Genomic DNA, 20,543 nt, shown 5'->3' with positions numbered 1-20,543 from the left:
GCTTTGTTCTTTTTGCTTAGGATTGTTTTGGCTATTCAAGCTTTTTGATTCCATATTTTTGAACAGTTTTTTCTAATTCTGTGAAAAATGACATGGTAGTTTAATAAGAATATACTGTAAGTGTAGATTGCTTCAGACAGCATGGTCATTTTAACAACGTTAATTCTTCCAATTCATGAATATGGAATGTTTTTCCATTTGTTTGTATTGTCTATGATTTCTTTCAGTAGTGTTTTATTGTTCTCCTTATAGAGATCTTCCACCTCCTTGGGCAGATGCATTCCTAGGTATTTTCTTTTTTGAGGTTGTTGTTAATGGGAATGCATTCTCGATTTGGCTGTCAGCTTGAACATTATCAACGTATAGAAATGCTACTGACTTTTTGTACATTGATTTTGTATCATACTGAAGTCATTTATCTCCTCTAGGAGCCTTCTGCAGGAGTTTTTAGGATTTTCTAGAAGTATATTGTCAGCAACAAGAGATGGTTTGACTTCTTCTTTTCCTATTTGAGTACCTTTTATTTCTTTCTCTTGCCTGATTGCTCAGGCTAGGATGGCCATTATTTTTATTTTTTAAAAGAAAATGGCTATTACTTTGGATGTGCATGGTGGCTCATGCCTATAATCCCAACACTTTGGGAGGCTGAGACAGGCAGATCACCTGAGGTCAGGATTTCGAGACCAGTCTGGCTCCAACGTGGTGAAACCCCGTCTCTACTAAAAATACAAAAATTAACACACCTGTAATCCCAGCTACTTGGGAGGTTGAGGCACAAGAATCACTTGAACCCAGGAGACAGAGGTTGCCACTGCACTCCAGCTTGAGTGGCAGAGTGAGACTCTGTCTCAAAAAAAAAAGAAAAGAAAAGAAAAGAAAAAAGAAAGTGGCTATTACTTTTTATTATTGTAAAAACGACCCATCCCAAAATCACCAGGAGGCAACACTAAACACCTATCGAAACTGCAAAAATAAAAAATAGTGACAACATCAAATGCCAGCGAGGAGGCAGATAAACTGGCTCTCTCATACACTGCTGGTGGGAAAGCAAAGTGATAAAACCACTCTGGAAAGCCATTTGGCAATTTCCTATAAGGCTAAATATGCACAAACTATACAACACAGCAATTGCACTCTTGAACATTTATCTCAAAGAAATGAACACTTACATTCACTTAAAAACCTGTACATGAATTTTACAGCAGTTTTATTCATTACGGCCAAAAAGTGGTAATGATCCAAATGTCCCTCAATGAGTGACCGTCTAAATAAACTATGGCACATCTACAACACAGAACACTACTTAGCAATTAAAAAGTAATGAACAAGTGAGACCCATGACAACAACTTCAATGGATTTCAAGGACACTATGCTGAGTGAAAAGAGCCCTTCTCAAAATGTTATGCAATGTAAAATTCCATTTACATAATATTGCTGAAATAAAACTACAGAAATAGAAAACTAATTAGTGGCTGCCAGGAATTAGGGATGGGGATGGGAAGGAGAGGATGGGTGTGGCTATAAAGGGTAAGCGCTGTATTTTGATCATGGTTGGTTACATAAATCTATTCACATGATAAAACTGTATAGAGCTATACATAAACACACAAATGAACGCACGGATAACTAACTGTGTTAGTCCATTTTACATGGCTATAAAGGAATACCTGAGCCTAAGTAATCTGTAAAGAAAACAGGTTTAATTTGCCCATGGTTCTGCAAGCTGTATAAGAAGCATGGTGTTGGCATCTGCTCAGCTTCTGGTAAGGCTTCAGGAAGCTTACAATCATTGCAGAAGGTGAAGGAGGAGCCAGCATGTTACATGGCAAGAGACGAAGCAAGAGAGAGAAAGGTAAGAGATGCCACACTCTTTTAAACAACTAGATCTTGTGTGAACTAACTGAGCAAGAATTCACTCATCATTGGGGGATGGTGCTAACCATTCATGAGGGATCTGCCACCATGACCCAAACACTTCTCACCAGGCCCTACCTCCAACACTGGAAGTCACATTTCAACATGAGATTTGGAGGAGACAAAATATCCAAACCGTATCACAGACTGCTGAAATCTCAATAAGCTCTAGGGATTGTACCAATGTCAGTTTCCTATTTTTGATACTGTACTGTAGTTACACAAGATGTTACAGTTGGAGGAAACTATGGGAGCTAAAGAACCACCCTGTACATTTTTGCAACCTCTAATCAATCTAAATTATTTCCAAGTAAGTTTTAAAAACTGAACCAGTCAGGTGCATTGGCACACGCCTGTAGTGCCAGCTACTCAAGAGGACCAAGGGGGAGGACTGCCTGATTCCAGGAATTCAAGAATAGCCTGGGCAACATAGTAAGAACCCATCTCAAAAAAAAAAAAAACAAAACTCTGAACCATAAAAAGCTACACAAACTTATATTAAAAATTTAAATAAATACACTATATACATTTTAAAATATACATACAATTTTGCATGAACAATATTATGTTATACATATGATTTTATAACTGGCTTTAACCACTTATTATGCTATAGGTTCTTTTCCATATCTAAAAACATAGGATTATTTTTAATGGCTACATGTTGTTCCAGTGTGCAGATGCATCATTTTTATTTATGTAGCCAATCTTACTGGTGGACATTTAAGTTGTTAGCAATTTTCTACCATAAACATTGCTATGAATTACACATGTCTCTCTACATATATTTCTGAACTTGTCCAATTATGTCCTTAACATAAATCTAGAAGTGCAATTGCTAGGTCAGTGAACACTTCTGTTCTGATGAATGTCGCAAATTACATTCCAGAAAGATTACCCAGCAGTAGTGCATAATTGTAGCTTATAATCTTCCACACATTGCTAGATTTGCAAAGTTGCAAATCAAGATCTTTTGACATCAAATCCAGTTATCTTTAAACTCAAATAAGTATGTGATGAGAGTAAGCAAGTATAAAGCTTTATTACAAATATGGATTGTTTTCCCTCCAAAATGGCCTACAGAGGAACTCATAAAGGGTATGATGTCTAAGTAGCAAATTATTACCATGTCATGTAAATTTAGAAGGAACACTATTCAACACCACCTAAGTTCTTTAGCTGGCCCAGGCAATCAATTGTATTAAATAACAAGAGGGACAGGGCACATAAATATTGTACAGAGTTTATAACCTTTATGGACTTAAACTCGTGTGAGAACCCTATGGCATAACAAACAGCTCTGGCCTAAACTTCAAGAATGGTCTAGTCAACAAAATACAGAAATATTCAGTTGTGACAGAAAAAGTAAAAACTCAGTAAATGTGGGCCGGGCACGGTGGTTCATACTTGTGAACCAGCACCTTGGGAGCCCGAGGCAGGTGGATCACCTGAGGTCAGGAGTTCAGGACCAGCCTGCCAACATGGCAAAACCCCGTCTCTATTAAAAATACAAAAATTGGCCAGGCATGGTGGCTCACACCTGTAGTCCCAGCTACTCTGGAGGCTGAGGCAAGAGAATCGCTGGAACCTGGGAGGTGGAGGTTGCAGTGAGCCAAGATTGTGCCACTGCACTCTAGTCTGGGTGACAGAGTGAGATTCTGTCTGAGGAAAAAAAAAAAAAAAGAAACAAAAGAAAAAAGTTAGCAAATGTTAAACAAAAAATTCTGGATTACATTTGTTCATTATAAAGACATATGATCAACTATATTGCTGCTTAAACAGAAAATGCTTCCAAATGTCATCAGCCACCATTTGGGAGGTGATGGAAGACAAACAACTCTGTGGCCTTGATGGCAGATCTGCTCTCCACCACAACTCAGGGGAGACCCCGCCATAGTTCACAAATGATGGAATAAAAAGATCAGAGCTTGGCGTTAAAGCATGTATCCCTTCAATCATCAACAGTGTACCACTGTTGGATGTCAATTAGTTTTCCCATCCTGACAAATTAATAAGGAAAAATACTTGTTGGTAGGGGGAAAAAAGCCTCTTTCATATGGAGCCTGTAGTTCAAGAATTCAAGTTTCCACAAAAAAAAAAAATACATAACATGGACCATCTAATAAACTAAATACCTATTCCCGATCATTGTCACATAAGAAAATATGCAAGAGGTATATACAATATGTTGGTCAATTGGTGTAGCAGGTCAGGCAGGCTACATTTTGCAAGTAAAATACAACTGGGGTCAACAGAAGCAGCACACTTAAGCTAACTTACTTGACGTTCTGTGACTTAGGTCGTGGAGCCTACACACAGTACCTGAAGAAATGATTTGTGCCTCTTTAGTGGTTTCCATCATCCAACACTTTTTTCCTTTGTCATCTCAATCTGCTTTTCTGCTAACTCATCTGTCTCTTTCTTCTTCATCTGAACACTCTGGATTTTGTGTGTGTGTGTTTTTAGAGACCTCTCAATGCATTCCCCAGGCTGGATTACAGTGTCATGATCCCAGCTTACTGCAGCTTAGAACTCCTGGGTTCAAGCAATCCTCCCACCTCAGCCTCCCGAGTAGCCAGGACTACAGCTGTGTGCCACCATGCCCAGCTAATTTTTTTTTGTAGCAATGGAGTCTCGTTATGTTGCCCTGGCTGGTCTAGAACTCTTGGCCTCAAACAATCCTCCTGCCTTGACCCCCAAAGTACTGGGATTACAGGTATAAACCACAGTACTCGGCCACTGGATTTTTAAGCATTAAAAGAGGTACCAATGGACACTGCCAGGCCATGGTGTTGGTCCTCAGGGATTAAGGTAAAAAAAAAATAGGAAGTTGAATAATATATAATCTTAGGGAAAAAAAAAAAAGCTTACCAATTGGTTGTATAACACCACAACCAAAAATAAAAAAAGAAGTCTTATTATATACATTTAGCAGAACTTTACTGATATGAAATTTACTAATTCAGCCGGGCGCGGTGGCTCAAGGCTGTAATCCCAGCACTTTGGGAGGCCGAGACGGGCGGATCACGAGGTCAGGAGACCAAGACCATCCTGGCTAACCCGGTGAAACCCCGTCTCTACTAAAAAAAAATACAAAAAAAACTAGCCGGGTGTGGTGGCGGGCCCTGTAGTCCCAGGTACTCGGGAGGCTGAGGCAGGAGAATGGCGTAAACCCAGGAGGCAGAGCTTGCAGCCAGCCGAGATCCGGCCACTGCACTCCAGCCTGGGCAACAGAGCGAGACACTGTCTCAAAAAAAAAAAAAAAAAAAAAAAGAAATTTACTATTTCAGGATTGGGGCCTGTTTGTCTAAAATTGAGCTGAAGCCTGGACAACATAGTGAGACCTTTTCTCTAAAAAAAATTAGCTGGGCATGGTAGCGTGCCTGTACTCCCAACTACTCCTTGAGCCCTGGAGGTGGAGGCTGCAATGAGCTGCACTCCAGCCTGGGCAACACAGCAAAACCCTGTCTCAAAAAAAATTAAAATTAAAATTAAATAAATTGAATTGAAACTGACTTTTGTGTTATACTTTAAATAAATCATTTTGACAAGGGAAAAAGGGATTTAGAAAAAGTATTATTTAACCTTCTACAAAATAAATGTATTTAAAGATGTTGGCATATTATTGTTCACATGTAAATAAATTTGCTGAAATAACCTGCATTTCGTACAGGCCTATATACACTATTCGAAGTTCTTTCACCTTTATTATTTCATTGGATTTATTTTAAAAACCCTGAGAAGTTGACCGAGGAAATGGGAGTATCCTCACTTTACAAGTGACAGAAATAGAGAAGCTGAGTAACTTGTCCAATGTGACAATATAAGAATAAACATATCTAACTTCCAGATTAAGATTCTTTCAATATGAATAATATTAAATTAGATACTCTTAAGGCAAACCCACATAATATCAACCTAGAAGCACTCCAGCAACTAGTTGGAATTTCTATATATTCCTAAAAGGAGTTGTGTCATACATAAATTATTATAAAAAGTATATCTACATTATAATTACAATCATGTAAAAATTATGTGAATTATAAAGAATGGGAAGAAAACAAAATTTTAAATCTAGTAAGGAAAATGGTAAGATAATAGACAACTTTCTTGTAACTGCTATGAAATCAGAAACTATAGTGTGGTCAGGAAGCTACAATTTTAAATTAAATATTCCCTAATTCACAGTTTTCTGTAATTTAGACTGGTTTTATTTTACTTTTAAGCACACCGTTCTCATGTATGAATCTCAATAATGAAAACCGAGAAATTCATAGCTCAAATATTTTTAAGAAAAGCAGATAGTTAGGCGAGAAGTTATAACAGACTTCTGAATACAGGTTTGCTGAACAATCAAAGAAACTATAAGTTTCATAAAATAAACACTGAAAATCCTTCGTCCCTTCAGCTGAAAGTTCTGCCATAAAATTCTTTCAAAACTGACATTTTATATGATGTCATTTTCAGCCAACAACATACAAATTCTGACAATATATAATGCTAGTCAGTTTAAGACATAACCTGAATAAATCAACAAGTAACCATTCAGGAAAGGACAGAAGCATTTCTGAAGACATTTTCCCCCTCACCTTAGCAAAGAGAATTACAGAAATTATTCACAAAACTAACAAGAATCAGCCCATTCAGTGGTTAAACTGTGGGAAGGTTAATGTTTTAAGAGGGCCTATTCATAGGAAAAAGTCAAAGGATAAAAACTGCATATAAATTATAGCAATTTTTAATGCACCCATGCAGAACCAAAAAGGTGTTTACATTCATGTGGTTCACAGACAATCCTATATGCTGTCATTCAACTGCCAAAATGAAAGGAACTATAACTATTAAAATGTCAAATTTTCAGCAACTACTATGCTAGATAATGTGAGAAAAGGAATCAAGGGTGCACCTGGAGTAAAACTTACATGTCCCTTTACTTTAATGCTTTAAAGGTTATATTTCCCCATTTAAGCTTTTAGCTTAAGGGACTGATTAATCCTGGGAAAACCTAAGCATCTTCTAAAATGAATTTTGCATAGAAAGGTAGAAATGAAAGGATGGGAAATAAAGGTTTTGATTCAAGATGTAAAAACTGAACTTCTTGTGGTCCCTCAATTTGAAAAATATAATAAGATGCCAAGAATAGTATCAAATTATTTATTCCCTGAGTAAAATAGCCTAGTACATTGTTTTGGTGACCAACCAAGAAAACCTATGATAAAAAAATCAAAACAGAATTTAGAAGATGGTTTAGTAGCGATCCCAGGCCCACCTCTACAACAGAGCAGATTTTTCAACTTGAAAAGTTCTAATAAAATTGAACATAAAGTGTGCCAAAGAGTCTAAAAATATAGAAACAGAGACAGGCATCAAAGATTCAAAGAAGAAAATAATTTTACAATCACTTGTTTCTGTCAGCTAAAAACGTGACCTAATTCAATAGAAGTCTCTCTTCCTGTGTGTCAACTGAGGAAACAGACTAAGAAACTTTGACAAAGAATCATTCAGGCAGCTCCGCTTAAAAAGAGAAAAGATACGTTCCACTCAAGGCAAGGTGAAAATACTAAACAGATTACCCATCAGCTTGTGTGATCACTGTAAATAATGGCACTTAAGATACCTGTGATTATGATCTGCAGCTTTGAAAAGTGCTTGAAAATGTGAACATATAATCTGGTGGTTCTACTCTCAAAGATTACCATACGATCTAATGTTGCAGCTCTTTAGTAATTATGTGAAACTGGGTCTCAAATTAGCCTGTGCTTCCCAAGGAGACAGTGTGGCATGATGGTCAACGGAATTCCTCTCTGGACTTAGACAAATAAACCTGGTTTAAATTAAATCTGGTCCTTACTCGCTACTCACTGTGTGGCTTTAGACAACCTTCCTAGGCCTCAGTTCTCTCACACATGGGAGTAACAGACTTGAATAACAATAATAGAACTAAACAAACAGAGGTGCCTACAGCAATAGGCCCAGCATCTGACAAACAGTGAGCTCAATAAATAACTGGTAAAGAAACAATGATGCTTATGTTAGCGAAGCCTTTTAGCAGAATGATATTATCATTATCATTTCATCATTCTATTTTATCATTTATCTCAGTAGAATTACATTTTTTATCACGTAAGAAAAATCCCTGAAAGAAAAGTGAAAGTGACAAGTGGAAACCAACAATGCTAAAGAGAAATGGAAGCCCTTTAAAAGGATAAGAGTACAGCAAACTGAAGTTTAGAAAACATCATATGATGTGGTATAAAACTACAATGGGTAATTAGCCTTAAGGAAGGAAATTACATCATGGATGAACTTTGAAGACATGACACTAGGCTGGGCACACTGGCTCACACCTATAATCCCAGCACTTTGGGAGGCCGAGGTGGGGAGATCACTTGAGGTCAGAAGTTCAAGACTAGCCTGGCCAACATGGTGAAACCCCGTCTCCACTAAAAATACAAAAATTAGCAGGCATGGTGGCGCACGCTTGTAATCCCAAATACTTGGGAGGCTAAGGCGGGAGGACAACTTGAACCTGGGGGGCTGAGGCTACCCTGACCGAAACTGTGTCACTGTACTCTAGCCTGGAAGACAGAGAGAGACTCGTTCTCAAAAAAAAAGAAAAAGAAAAAGTAAAGAAAGAAAACATTATGCTACATGAAATAAGCCAGTCACAAAAAGACAAATATTATATTATTCCACTTATATGACATACCCAGAGTAGTCAAATTCAAAGAGACAGAAAGTAAAAACAGAGGTGACCAGAAACTAGGGGGAGAGGATGGGAAGTTATTGTTTAATAGGTACAGCGTTTCTATCTGAGGTGATGAAGACATTCTGGAAAGGGATGGTGGGGATGGGTGCACAACCCTGTGAACGTACTTTAAACTGTACAATTAAAAATGGTTGAAAAGGTTACGAGAGTCAAGAGGACCAGATGAAAAAACAATAATTTTAAAAATGGTTGAAAAGGTAAATTTTATGTTTATTTTACCACAATAAAAAAATACATGAATAAAATCTTTCCATATTATAGGATAGTTAGTAAATTATAGCAGACTAGACTCAATTCCCAAATAGTGACATTGAAACAGGCTCATCTCTGGACTACGATACAACTTATAAAATCTTTCACATAGCCAAGTTCCTATGTAATTTGTTTCATGTTGGCTGTTCTACTACACAGGCCTTTTGCTGCTCCTCTAATGAGCAGAATTTACTCCTGCTTCAGTCTCTCTACACTCACTGCCCCTCTACCTGGAATACTCTCCCCAAAACAGGCATGGCTCACTCCCTGGTGTCACTAATGTCTCTGCTCAAATGCTGCTTTCCCAGAGACTCTCTGGCTAAAGAAATCTCCTAAAGCTATTGCTCTCCATGACCTCACTCTGCTTTGCTTTTCTTTCTTACACTTGACACTTCCAGAAATGACCTAACATATTTATTTTTTCACTTGTTTATCACTCATCTCCTCTAGTAACATGTAAACTGCTTGAGAGCAGGGACCATGTCATTCATGTTTTCAGTCCTTAAAAAGAGTCCCTGGCAACTGGAAGACATTCCATGACTATTTTTTTAGGTATATTAATCAAAAAAATACTCACTTTTTTTTTTTTTTTTTTTGGATGCGGAGTTTCGTTCTGTCTCCCAGGCTGGAGTACAGTGGCATGACCTCGGCTCACTGAAACCTCTGTCTCCAGGGCTCAAGCGATTCTCCTGCTTCAACCTGAGGTCAGGAGTTTGAGACCAGCCAGGCCAACATGGCAAAACCCCGTCTCTACCAAAAATACAAAAATTAGCCAAGCATGGCACACACTTGTAGTCCCAGCTACTTAGGAGCCTGAGGCAGGAGAATCGCTTGAACCCAGGAGGTGGAGGTTGCAGTGAGCTGAGATCATGCCACTGCACTCTAGTCTGGGTGACAGAGTAAGACTGGGTCTCTCAAAAAAAAAAATTAAAATGGAGAGAATTAAAATGATATACACCAAAATGTTAACAAGTTACTCCTGGTTGTTATTATTTTTATCTTTTTTTTTTTTTTTTGCCTTCCTGGTGATTTTCTGTATTTAAAAGTATTAAAAATGAACATGCATTACTTTGGTACTCAGAAAAATGAGTTTTAAGTGACTGTGCCAAGAGCTGCCCTTTTTGCCTTATATGAGCACCATCTAGTGCTCAGTACACATAATACAATTTCTATAACACAGTAAAGTTTTCTGAAAAGTAGCCTTTATAAAAAGTAGGTTGTGGCTGGGCATGGTGGCTCACGCCTATAATCCCAGCACTTTTGGAGGCTGACGCGGGTGGACTGCTTGAGGCCGGGAGTTCAAGACCAGCCTGACCAACATGGTGAAACTCTGTCTCTACTGAAAATATAAAACTAGCTGGGCATGGCGGCATGTGCCTGTAATCCCAGCTACTTGGGAGGCTGAGGCAGGAGAATCACTTGAACCTGGTAGGCGGAGGCTGCAGTGAGCCAAGGTCATGCCACTGCACTCCAGCCTGGGCAACAAGAGAGAAACGCGACTCAAAAAAAAAAAAAAAAAAGGTAGACTGTTTATACACAAAGATGACTATTACTATAATCACTGTCTGGCCTAATTTTTAAAACAGCAGAACAATTAGTTCAAAAGAGGCACAGGACTTTCAATCATCAAGATAAAGCCGTCATCAGAAAATTGGTTAAATTTCTGCTGCTTATTTTCATTCCTCAAATATTTTAGACTAACTCTCAAGACAGAGTCCTTGGTCTTTTGTAAACTAATTGGTAATTACTCCTTAAAAGAAGAGCAAAATCAGACACTTTACATGTGTGATGTTGTTTCATCATCCCTATGAATCTACATGGTAGGGATTATTATTTCCATTTTACAAAAGCAGTAACAGGCTCAGTGACATTAAGCAGCTTTCCCAAATTCACAAACTAGTCAGTTGTGGAGCTCAGGCAAGGTCAGTCTGGCTTCAAAATCCATGTTCCCCCTGCCATGCTTCATGGTCTCCATTCTTCACACTTCACCCAAAGTCACTGCACCTTTTAGCAAAACAATTCCTCTGGAGAAGAGTATTCAGGCTGCTGCTATACTGCTCAGCGCTGCTCTCAAATCTAGAACTCTACGCTCATTAAGTACTAACACTCAAATCAAGTGTTAATTTAAAACAAAAATAACTTTTTAAAGATATTATTCTCTATACTGCTATTAGCTGGTTACATACACTTACCGAGATATAGGACTTTCCATTTCCTACACAGTAACAGAAATTCAGACCTTCAGCACATCCCAGGTACGTTGCTGCAGATGTCTCAGATTTTGTTTTCCTGCCCTAGTTTTTCTTCTTGCACTTTCCACCTACTCACCCTACTTAAAAAAAATAATGTCTCTGAAACAATGTGTTCTCCAAATCCACTCAACAAGAGCCTACAAGGGACTCTACTTCTAATCCTCAACTTTCTAACAAGTATGCCAAAAACAGGTAACAGGTGGACAGATTTTTATTTCCCAGTTCACCCTTTCATAGTTAGAGCCCCTACACTGTTCAGAGCCGCAGACCACTCTAGACCCGAGCAGCCTTATCGATTTACCCTGAAACATCATGAAATACGTTGGGAAGCACTTTCTACACTCCCGACCTAATACACTTGATTCCCATTCCTCTCAACACAAACTGGAAGCATTACTAGAAGTCATTTGGTCACGTTTCCTTTATAGTACAAGAAGTCACTTCTATCCATATGTATAAGGTGGTAGTGGTGGTGTTAGTGGTGGTGGTGTTTGAGACAGGGTCTTGTTCTGTTGCCCACGTTGGAGAGAGCATTGACCTGATCATAGTCACTACAACCTTGAACTCCTGGGCTCAAGGGATCCTCCTGACTCAACCTCCCAAGTAGTTGGGACTATAAGCATAAGCCACCGAGCTCTGCTAATTTTTTTATTTTTTGTAGAGATGGGGTCTCGCCATGTTGCCCAGGCTGGTCTCAAACTCCTGGCCTCAAAAGATCCTCCTGCCTCAGCCTCTCAAAATGCTGGAATTACAGGGATGAACCACCACACCCAACCTGTATAAGGTTATTCACTGCTACATTATATGTAATAACAAAACACTGGAAGCAATCCAAATGGTAAAATCCAAATGGTAAATCCAATTAATTTTGGTATATATGTCTCCCATTAAAAAGAGAGAGGAAGTTAATATATATAGAAGGCTCTCCAAGATACAACTGATGAAGAAAAGCACAAAGTGAAAAAGTGTATGTAACATACGTGCTATTATTTGTCAAAAAAAGAGAAGGGATATATGTGCATATTTGTTTGCATATGCATAAAATGCAATTCTTCTATAACACCCTTTATCATATTTCACCATACTTGTTTGTTGATTTACAGATAAGATTATAAGCCCTGTCTGGACGTGTAATCTCAGCACTTTGGGAGGCCAAGGCAAGCCAATCACCTGAGGTTGAGAGTTCAAGACCAGCCTGACCAACACGGAGAAACCCCATCTCTACTAAAAATACAAAATTAGCCGTTCAAGACCAGGCTGACCAACACGGAGAAACCCCATCTCCACTAAAAATACAAAATTAGCCGAGCATAGTGGCACATGCCTGTAATCCCAGCTACTTGGGAGGCTGAAGCAGGAGAATCACAAACCTGGGAGGCGGAAGTTGCAGTGAGCCGAGATCACACCATTGCACTCCAGCCTGGGCAACAAGAGTGAAACTCTGTCTCAAAAAAAAAAAAAAGATTATAAGCCTTTAAGGACAAAAGACATCATATATCTAGCTAACCATTATAGCCTGAGAAACAAATAAATGAATAATAGTTTGATACACAGAGATAGTCTGGTCCAGCAGTTCTCAAAGATAACCATGACACATGGTTATGTTCACACACACCATAGCCTCAGATGCTTGTGAACCAAAAAATAATAAGCACAGATCTGTTTTTCATTTTTGCTGCCATTATGTAATTTAGAAACATGTATAAAATCAGTCATAAGCCAGGTGCGGTGGCTCATCCTTGTAATCCCAGCACTTTGGGAGGCCAAGGCAGGTGGATCACGAGGTTGAGATCGAGACCATCCTGGTTAACATGGTGAAACCCCGTCTCTACTGAAAATACAAAAATTAGCTGGGCATGGTGGCACGCACCTGTAGTCCAAGCTACTCGGGAGGCTGAGGCAGGAGAATTGCTTGAACCCAGGAGGCAGAGGTTGCAGTGAGCCGAGATCGCGCCACTGCACTCCAGCCTGCCAACAGAGCTAGACTCCGTCTCAAAAAAAAAAAAAAGATAAAAAACAAAAAAAGAAAATCAGTCATATAAGTAGTTTAAAATATTTAGGAAAAAACCAGTGTATATTATTAACCTTTAGTATTTAATTATTCTTCATTTTGTTTCAGACCTTTGCTGCACAACTAATTTTAAGAGTGAAAAATTTTAAACTATTAAATAATTTAAGTAAAATTTTAGAACCACATGTGGAAACTCTAACAAAATCTGATTACTCTGATGCTAAAAATAGTTAATAGTAAGGAAGGATTAGATTCACCCTAAAGGCCTTATTAGTATTTCTAAAAATTGCAGCAAACATCAATTTTTGGCTACAAAAATGGACTTTACTTGAAGACGGTACATACATATCTAAGGAATTCCAAGAGTGAACAATCTCATAATTATCTAGATTCAGAGTCTCTTCTACTGAGATTCATCTTAGTCCTGAATAATTCATAAACTAGGTAATCTTGGTCCCTGACTCTGTCAACGAGGGGGCAAGTGCTACCTCAAAGCCTACTCAGTCCCAAGGTCACACATCAAATACCATCAGTGAGGAGCAGGGCAGTGCCAAAGAGAAAGTGACAGGCCAAAAGTATATGCAACACCACAAACGAAACCTCTATCATGTAAACTCACTTGTGGCGGTGGGGGCAGGAAGAAACCTTTATAAGTATACCCTCACAGATTTACAATGCAGTTTATTTACTTTACAGTTTTTTCACTAAGATCCCTTTATACCTTTCCCAACGTGTTGGGATTACAGGCGTGATCAACTGCGCCTGGCTGCCATTCCCTTTTCTTAAATCACTCAGGTGATTTAAGAGAAAGGTATAAAGGGATCCCAGCACTTTGGGAGGCCAAGGCAGATGGATCACGAGGTCAGGAGCTCAAGACCATTCTAGCTAACACGATGAAACCCCGTCTCTCTCTACTAAAAATACAAAAAATTAGCCAGGCGTGGTGGCACATGCCTGTAGTCCCAGCTAGTTGGGAGGCTGAGGCAGGAGAATTGCTTGAACCTGGGAGGCAGAGGGTGCAGTGAGCTAAGATCATACCACTGCACTCCAGCCTGGGCAACAGAGCAAGACTCTGTCTCAAAAAAAATTTTTTTTGAGTAAAAGTAGCAATTAACAAAATAAACTATAAAGCCATAATAACTTAAACTGTGAGGCACTGGCACAGGTAGACAAAAATGGCTAACAAATTATTCCCATCACTGTTTTTTGAGAAGTTCATCTTTTTCCCCACTGATATGCCAGCTCCACATAAAACAAGTACATACACATACATTTATTCTTATTCTTATTATTCTTAAGTATTTCAGTTATTCTTATTCTTTATTCTATTTCATATACAGTTCGGAATAAACTTATCAAGATCCCCCAATCTTCCAAAACAAGGCTTTCGAATTTTAATTCAAATTGTCTTCAATCTATAGGTCAATTTGAAAAGAAGTGACATTTTAACAGCAGTCTCCTTATTCCTTAAACATGGTACATACCTCTATTTAGTTAAGTCTACTTTAGTATATTTCAGTGTAAAAACCATATACTGTAATTTGGAATAGCTTTATAAATTACATTCGAATTTACATAAGTGAAAAGAAAAATTATTTTTGACGATAAATCATGCTCTCCATTTTGCCCTTTCTTCCTCTAAGTCGTATCACTATCACATGAGCAGCAGTACTCGCAGTACTCAATGATAATTCTGCAAGGATTAAGGAAATGATTTCAAAATTTGTTGATGCCATAGCTCATGTCCAGTATGACCTTTCCCACCAATCCACAGCCACCTTTAATTTTCCAAGGATCTCAGAAGCAAGAATAAGTAACCACTTCAATATAAAATACATCTAATCCAAGCCATCAGATTAATTATCAACTAAGTTAAACTATTTTTTTTTTTTTTGAGACAGAGTCTTGCTCTTGTTGTCCAGGCTGGGGTGCAATGGCGCGGATCTCAGCTCCCCACAACCTCCACCTCCCAGGTTCAAGCGATTCTCTTGCCTCGGCCTCCCAAGTAGCTGGGATTACAGGCGCCCGCCACCATGCCCAGCTAATTTTTTGTATTTTTAGTAGAGACGGGGTTTCACCATGTTGACCAGGCTGGTCTTGAACTGCTGACTTCAGGTAATCCACCCGCCCCAGTCTCCCAAAGTGCTGGGATTACAGGCGTGAGCCACCACGCCCGGCTTAAACTAAATTAAACTTCGAAGGCACAATCCAACTGTATACAATAAAGTTAAAAATTAAAATGTATTGCCAAAAGATGTAAACAGACAGTTCCCAGAAAAGGAAATACCAATACTCCTTAAACATATGAAAATAAACACAACCTTAATTATTAAAGAAAGCCAAATAAAACCATAAGGACCACTATCCAAAACTTGCTGAACTGGGTATCAAAAAGAAAAATGACTGCTATTAGTCACACGGAAAAACGTGTGTGTGTGTGTGTACGAATTTACCCTCAAAAGACAGACAAATAGGCCCTCTACCTCTGAGGTCAAGGGAAACGAGAAGTATAGACTTCTTTGTCACGATTACGCCAACCCCTTCCTGAAAATCGGTAAAGAAAAAAACTGAAATGTTTACCCTTAATTAGTAATAAATATAGTAAGAACTATATTTTACATAACCTAATTGATGACATAAAGTCCTCTTTACAGAAGAACTCCAGTTAATAAATGTAGAAATGACCAAATTAGAAATATTACCATTTTGTAACCTCATAAAACAGGTGATTCAGACAAAAATCAATAGATGCTAAAATATTTACACTCAAAACTCTGATCAATCTTAGTATGATAATTGGTATAAAACACACTTTTTCTACATATGGAAAACCTTACCAAAAATGATTAACCTAAATTTTATCAAGCTTTTAAATCTCATTTCCAATTTACAGGAAATACACAGAACAAAAGAACAAGTTACAAGGTGTGAAAAGCAATCAGATAAATAGAGAAGATGGAACATTCTACAGAAAAACTGACATAATTTGTTTTAAAAATGACATGAAGCAAAAAATAGTGGCAAGGTGGGAAGTGGATACCTATAGTCTACTTTAAAAGATATTTAAGAACAAGAACCATCAAATGCAACATATGCACCTTATTTGGCTCCTAATTGTAATAAACTATAAAACAACTGGAAAATTTTAAATATGAACTGGGTAGCAGGAATTACTGTTAATTTTGTTAGGTGTGATAATGGTATTATGGTTATGTAAAAAAAGACTTTAAGATACTTAAAAAACAATAATGAACAAAATATGGAAACAATCCAAATGTCTATTAATTTCTGAATGGACAAACAAAATGCAGTATATCCATACAATGGAGTATCACTCAGCAATAAAAAGGAACAGACGCTGGGTGCAGTGGCTTATGCTTATAATCCCAACACTTTCAGAGGCAGAGGAAGGAGGATCACTTCAGGCCAGGTGTTCAAGACCAGGCATAGTGGTGCATGCCTGTGGTCCCAGTTACTCAGGAAGGTGAAGTGGAAGGATCACTTGAGTCCAGGAGTTCAACGCTATAGGGAGCTACAATCGCACCACTGCAATCCAGCCTGGGCAACAGAGTGAGACCTCGTCTCAAAAAAAAAAAAAGGAATGCAAGTACTGGTGCATGCAACAACATGTATGAATATTACACTCAGTGAAGCAAGCCAGTCACAGCTGGGTGCAGTGGCTCACGCTTGTAATCCCAGCACTTTGGGGTGCTGAGGATTGCTTGAAACCAGGAGTTTAAGACCAGCCTAGGTAACAGAGCAAGACCCCATCTCTAAAAAAGTAGAAGAAAAAAAAAAAGAAGCCAGTCACAAAAGACCCCTTATTGTTACAATTCCATTTACATGAAACGTCTAGAAGAGGCAAAGATAGTAGTAGTTGTTATTAAATTAGTGGCTTGACGCCGTGGCTCACACCTATAATCCCAGCACTTTGGGAGGCTGAGGAAGGTGAATCACTTGAGGTCAGGAGTTCGAGACCAGCCTGGCCAACATGGTGAAATCTCATCTCCACAAAAAATACAGAAATTAGCCAGGTGTGGTGGCATGCACCTGTAGGCCCAGTTACTCGGGAGGCTGAGGCAGGAGAATTGTTTGAATCCAGGAGGCAGAGTTTGCAGTGAGCAGAGATCGTGCCACTGCACTCCAACAGACTGAGACTCCCTCTCAAAAAAATAAATAAATAAATAAATAAATAAATAAATAAATAAGTGGTTGCTAGTGCAATCTAGAGTTTGGGGGAATGTCTGCTAATGGGCATGGGAGAGGGCTCCTTTCTGGGATTATAATGTTCTAAAATTGGTGATTGTTACACAATTCTGTGAATAAAAACACTGAATAATACACTTTAAATGGGTGAATTACATGATATATGAAACATACCTCAAAAAGTGTATTATTTTTCTATTGCTACTATAAAAGTTATCAAAATTTAGTAGTGCAAACAACATAAATTTATTATCTTACAGTTCTGTAGGTCAGAAGTCTGACACTCAATGAGCTAAGATCCAGATGTCAATAAAGCTGCATTCCTTTCCCGAGGCTCCAGAGGGAAATCTGCATTCTTGCCTCTGCCAGCTTCTGGAAGCTGCTCACATTTCTTTTCTTTTTTTTCTTTTGAGACGGAGTCTCGCTCTGTCGCCCAGGCTGGAGTACAGTGGCGTGATCTCAGCTCACTGCAAGCTCTGCCTCCCGGGTTCACACCATTCTCCTGCCTCAGCCTCCAGAGTAGCTGGGACTACAGGTGCCCACCACTATGCCCAGCTAACTTTTTGCATTTTTAGTAGAGACGGGGTTTCACCGTGTTAGCCAGGATGGTCTCGATCTCCTGACCTCGTGATCCACCCGCCTCAGCCTCCTAAACAGCTGGGATTACAGGCGCGAGCCACCGCGCCCGGCAAAGCTGCTCACATTTCTTGCTCATGACCCCCTACCATCTTCAAAGCCAGCAAGGGCAGGCTGAGTCCTCCTCACATCACATCTGACTTTCTCTTCCACCTCCCTCTTCCACTTTCAAGAAGCCTTGTGATTACATTGGGCCTGCCCAGATAATCCAGGATAACCTCTCTATTTCAAGGTCAGCTGATTAGTAACCTTAATGCCATTTGCTACTTTAATTCCCCTTTGCCATGTAATGTAACATATTCAGATTCTGCAGACAAAGATATGGACATCTTTCGGGGGCTACTATTCTGCCTATCATAATAAAGCTCTTAAAAAGTAAATAAAATTTTTTAAAATCTAGTTATTGAGTGTATAGGAATTCAATATTCTAGTCATTCTACATTATTGTCTATCAGTTTTTGTAATATAATTAAAAATGAGATATTGTTTTTCACCTCCAAAACTGGCAAAGGTCAAAAGTCTAAAAATGCATCAAACTGACAAAGATATGGGGAAACACACCTCTCATGCATTGCTGGTAGGTGTGTAAATTCCTACAACTTCCATGGAGCACAACTTGGCATAGCTACCAAATTGCAAATGCACATACACTTTGACCCAGCGATTGTACTTCAAGGAATTTATACTGAAGATATATTTGTGTGTATAAGAAATGATGTATGTGGCAATAACTGTTATAAAAGACTGGAAATAATCTAAATGTTCATCAACAGAAAACCAATTAAACATATTCTACAGATACTCCACAGTCATTAAAAAGAATAAGGCAGTTGCATATGTGCTACATATACAAGATATATTTTACTTAACTGTGGGAAAAAAGGCAAGGGACAGAACAGTACTTGTAGTATGCTACCATTTGTATTTAAACAATTTTGTGAAACTATATGGGATATATGCTTAAGTAACCTATACTATCTCTAGAACGATTCGAAATCAACTGCCACCAGTGCTCACCTCTAGAGAAGGGAGGTGGCTAGTGAGTGGGGTAAAAAGAAGAGAAAAGCTTATTTTCTACTTTCAAATCTTTTGGATTTTCTACTGATTTATGTATGACAGACCAGATAGAACATTTCTAAAATTTTTTTTAATCCGCATACCACACAAGTTGATATGGCCCGTTATCCAAATTTTCAATCTCCAGGCAATCTCTTACCTGCTAGTTGGTGCAGGGAAAGAAAACGAGAGAAGCTGATTCCAGAACGGGTCATTCTCAGAGACAGATTCCGTGCCTGATAACTTTTTCAAGTATTCATTTTTAGGAAGATCGCCGATTCTGCTGCTATTTGATCCCATCTTCTACCTTAAGCAGATAACTTGTCCTTAAACCTGCATTTCCACAAGACAACCTATAAAAAATAAAAATAAAAAAACTTTAAACTTGTTCAAAAGTCATCATTCTTTGTCTACCTATAAAAAAAACTGTAAACTTACTAAAGAAAATCACATCTGTCTGTATTTATAAATATATTAGACACCAGATACTAAGTTACAAGAAACATGGGGCTAGGCCAGGCACGGTGGCTCACGCCTGTAATCCCAGCACTTTGGGAGGCCGAGGCGGGCAGATCACGAGATCAAGAGATTGAGACCATCCGGCCAACATGGTGAAACTCCATCTCTACTAAAAATACAAAAATTAGCTGGGCATGGTGGCACACACCTGTAGTCCCAGCTACTCGGGAGGCTGAGACAGGAGAATCACACGAACCCAGGAGGCAGAGGTTGCAGTAAGCCAAGATCGTGCCACTGCACTCCAGCCTGGCGACAGAGCAAGACTCCGTCTCAGAAAAAAAAAGAAAAAAAAGAAAAAGAATATGGAGCTAACACCTGTCTTAGCCAATACAAACACAAAAATCCAAATCTATATGGCATTTGTACTATGTATCTTAGGATGGGCATATCTCTACCCAAGAAAATGTCTCAAAGCAAAATCATAATAATCTAACTTATAATGAGTCTGAAAATGAAGCTGTTTTACAACCAAAACAATGGTGACAAAGAAATACAGAAATCCGGATGGCTTGAATGTACAAGGAAGGGAATATAGCTCAAGTAATTACCACGTGCTGCCCCTACTTATGGGGGTCATGGGGACAAACCTGAATTACCCACTTCAAGTGAAAGAGATCCCAGTTATAAAGGAATCACATTTAATGTTTCTCTCATTCTGCCATAGGGCATATACGTAGTTTTTGTTGGTATGCCTCTTCTCCTAAACCATGCACATTTTTATGACAGGAATTATTTTATTCATCTTTCTATGCCCACTGTCTAGACTAGCATGTAAAAAATTCCCTAAACAGTATGTTGAAAGAACAAGCGAGTGAATAAATAATTAGTATCCACGAGGCTCTTCAAAAGTCAGTATTGGTTGTTCTCAGTCACTAAGGGAAGAAAACTAATAGTTTAGTTACAAATATGAATCACTGTCTTCCTTAA

The 20,543-nt window shown here is 38.6% G+C and overlaps 1 protein-coding gene across 6 annotated transcripts in view; it reads right to left on the bottom strand.

Moving 5' to 3' along the window:
- Window positions 1–20,543, bottom strand: part of DYM (dymeclin) — a 398,885-nt gene that overhangs the window by 351,961 nt on the left and 26,381 nt on the right. For all 6 annotated transcript variants that reach the window (XM_007974061.3, XM_007974066.3, XM_007974065.3 and 3 more), the window contains exon 2: window positions 19,258–19,450. In XM_007974061.3, coding sequence (XP_007972252.1) covers window positions 19,258–19,397 — 140 coding nt within the window. In that variant the 5' untranslated portion in view covers window positions 19,398–19,450. The remainder of the gene's footprint in view (window positions 1–19,257; window positions 19,451–20,543) is intronic.

This window comes from Chlorocebus sabaeus, chromosome 18 (assembly GCF_047675955.1).
Source record: "Chlorocebus sabaeus isolate Y175 chromosome 18, mChlSab1.0.hap1, whole genome shotgun sequence".
Lineage (NCBI taxonomy): Eukaryota > Metazoa > Chordata > Mammalia > Primates > Cercopithecidae > Chlorocebus > Chlorocebus sabaeus.
The sequence above is the reverse complement of the archived record's forward strand: the minus strand, read 5'-3'. Positions and strand labels throughout refer to the sequence as shown.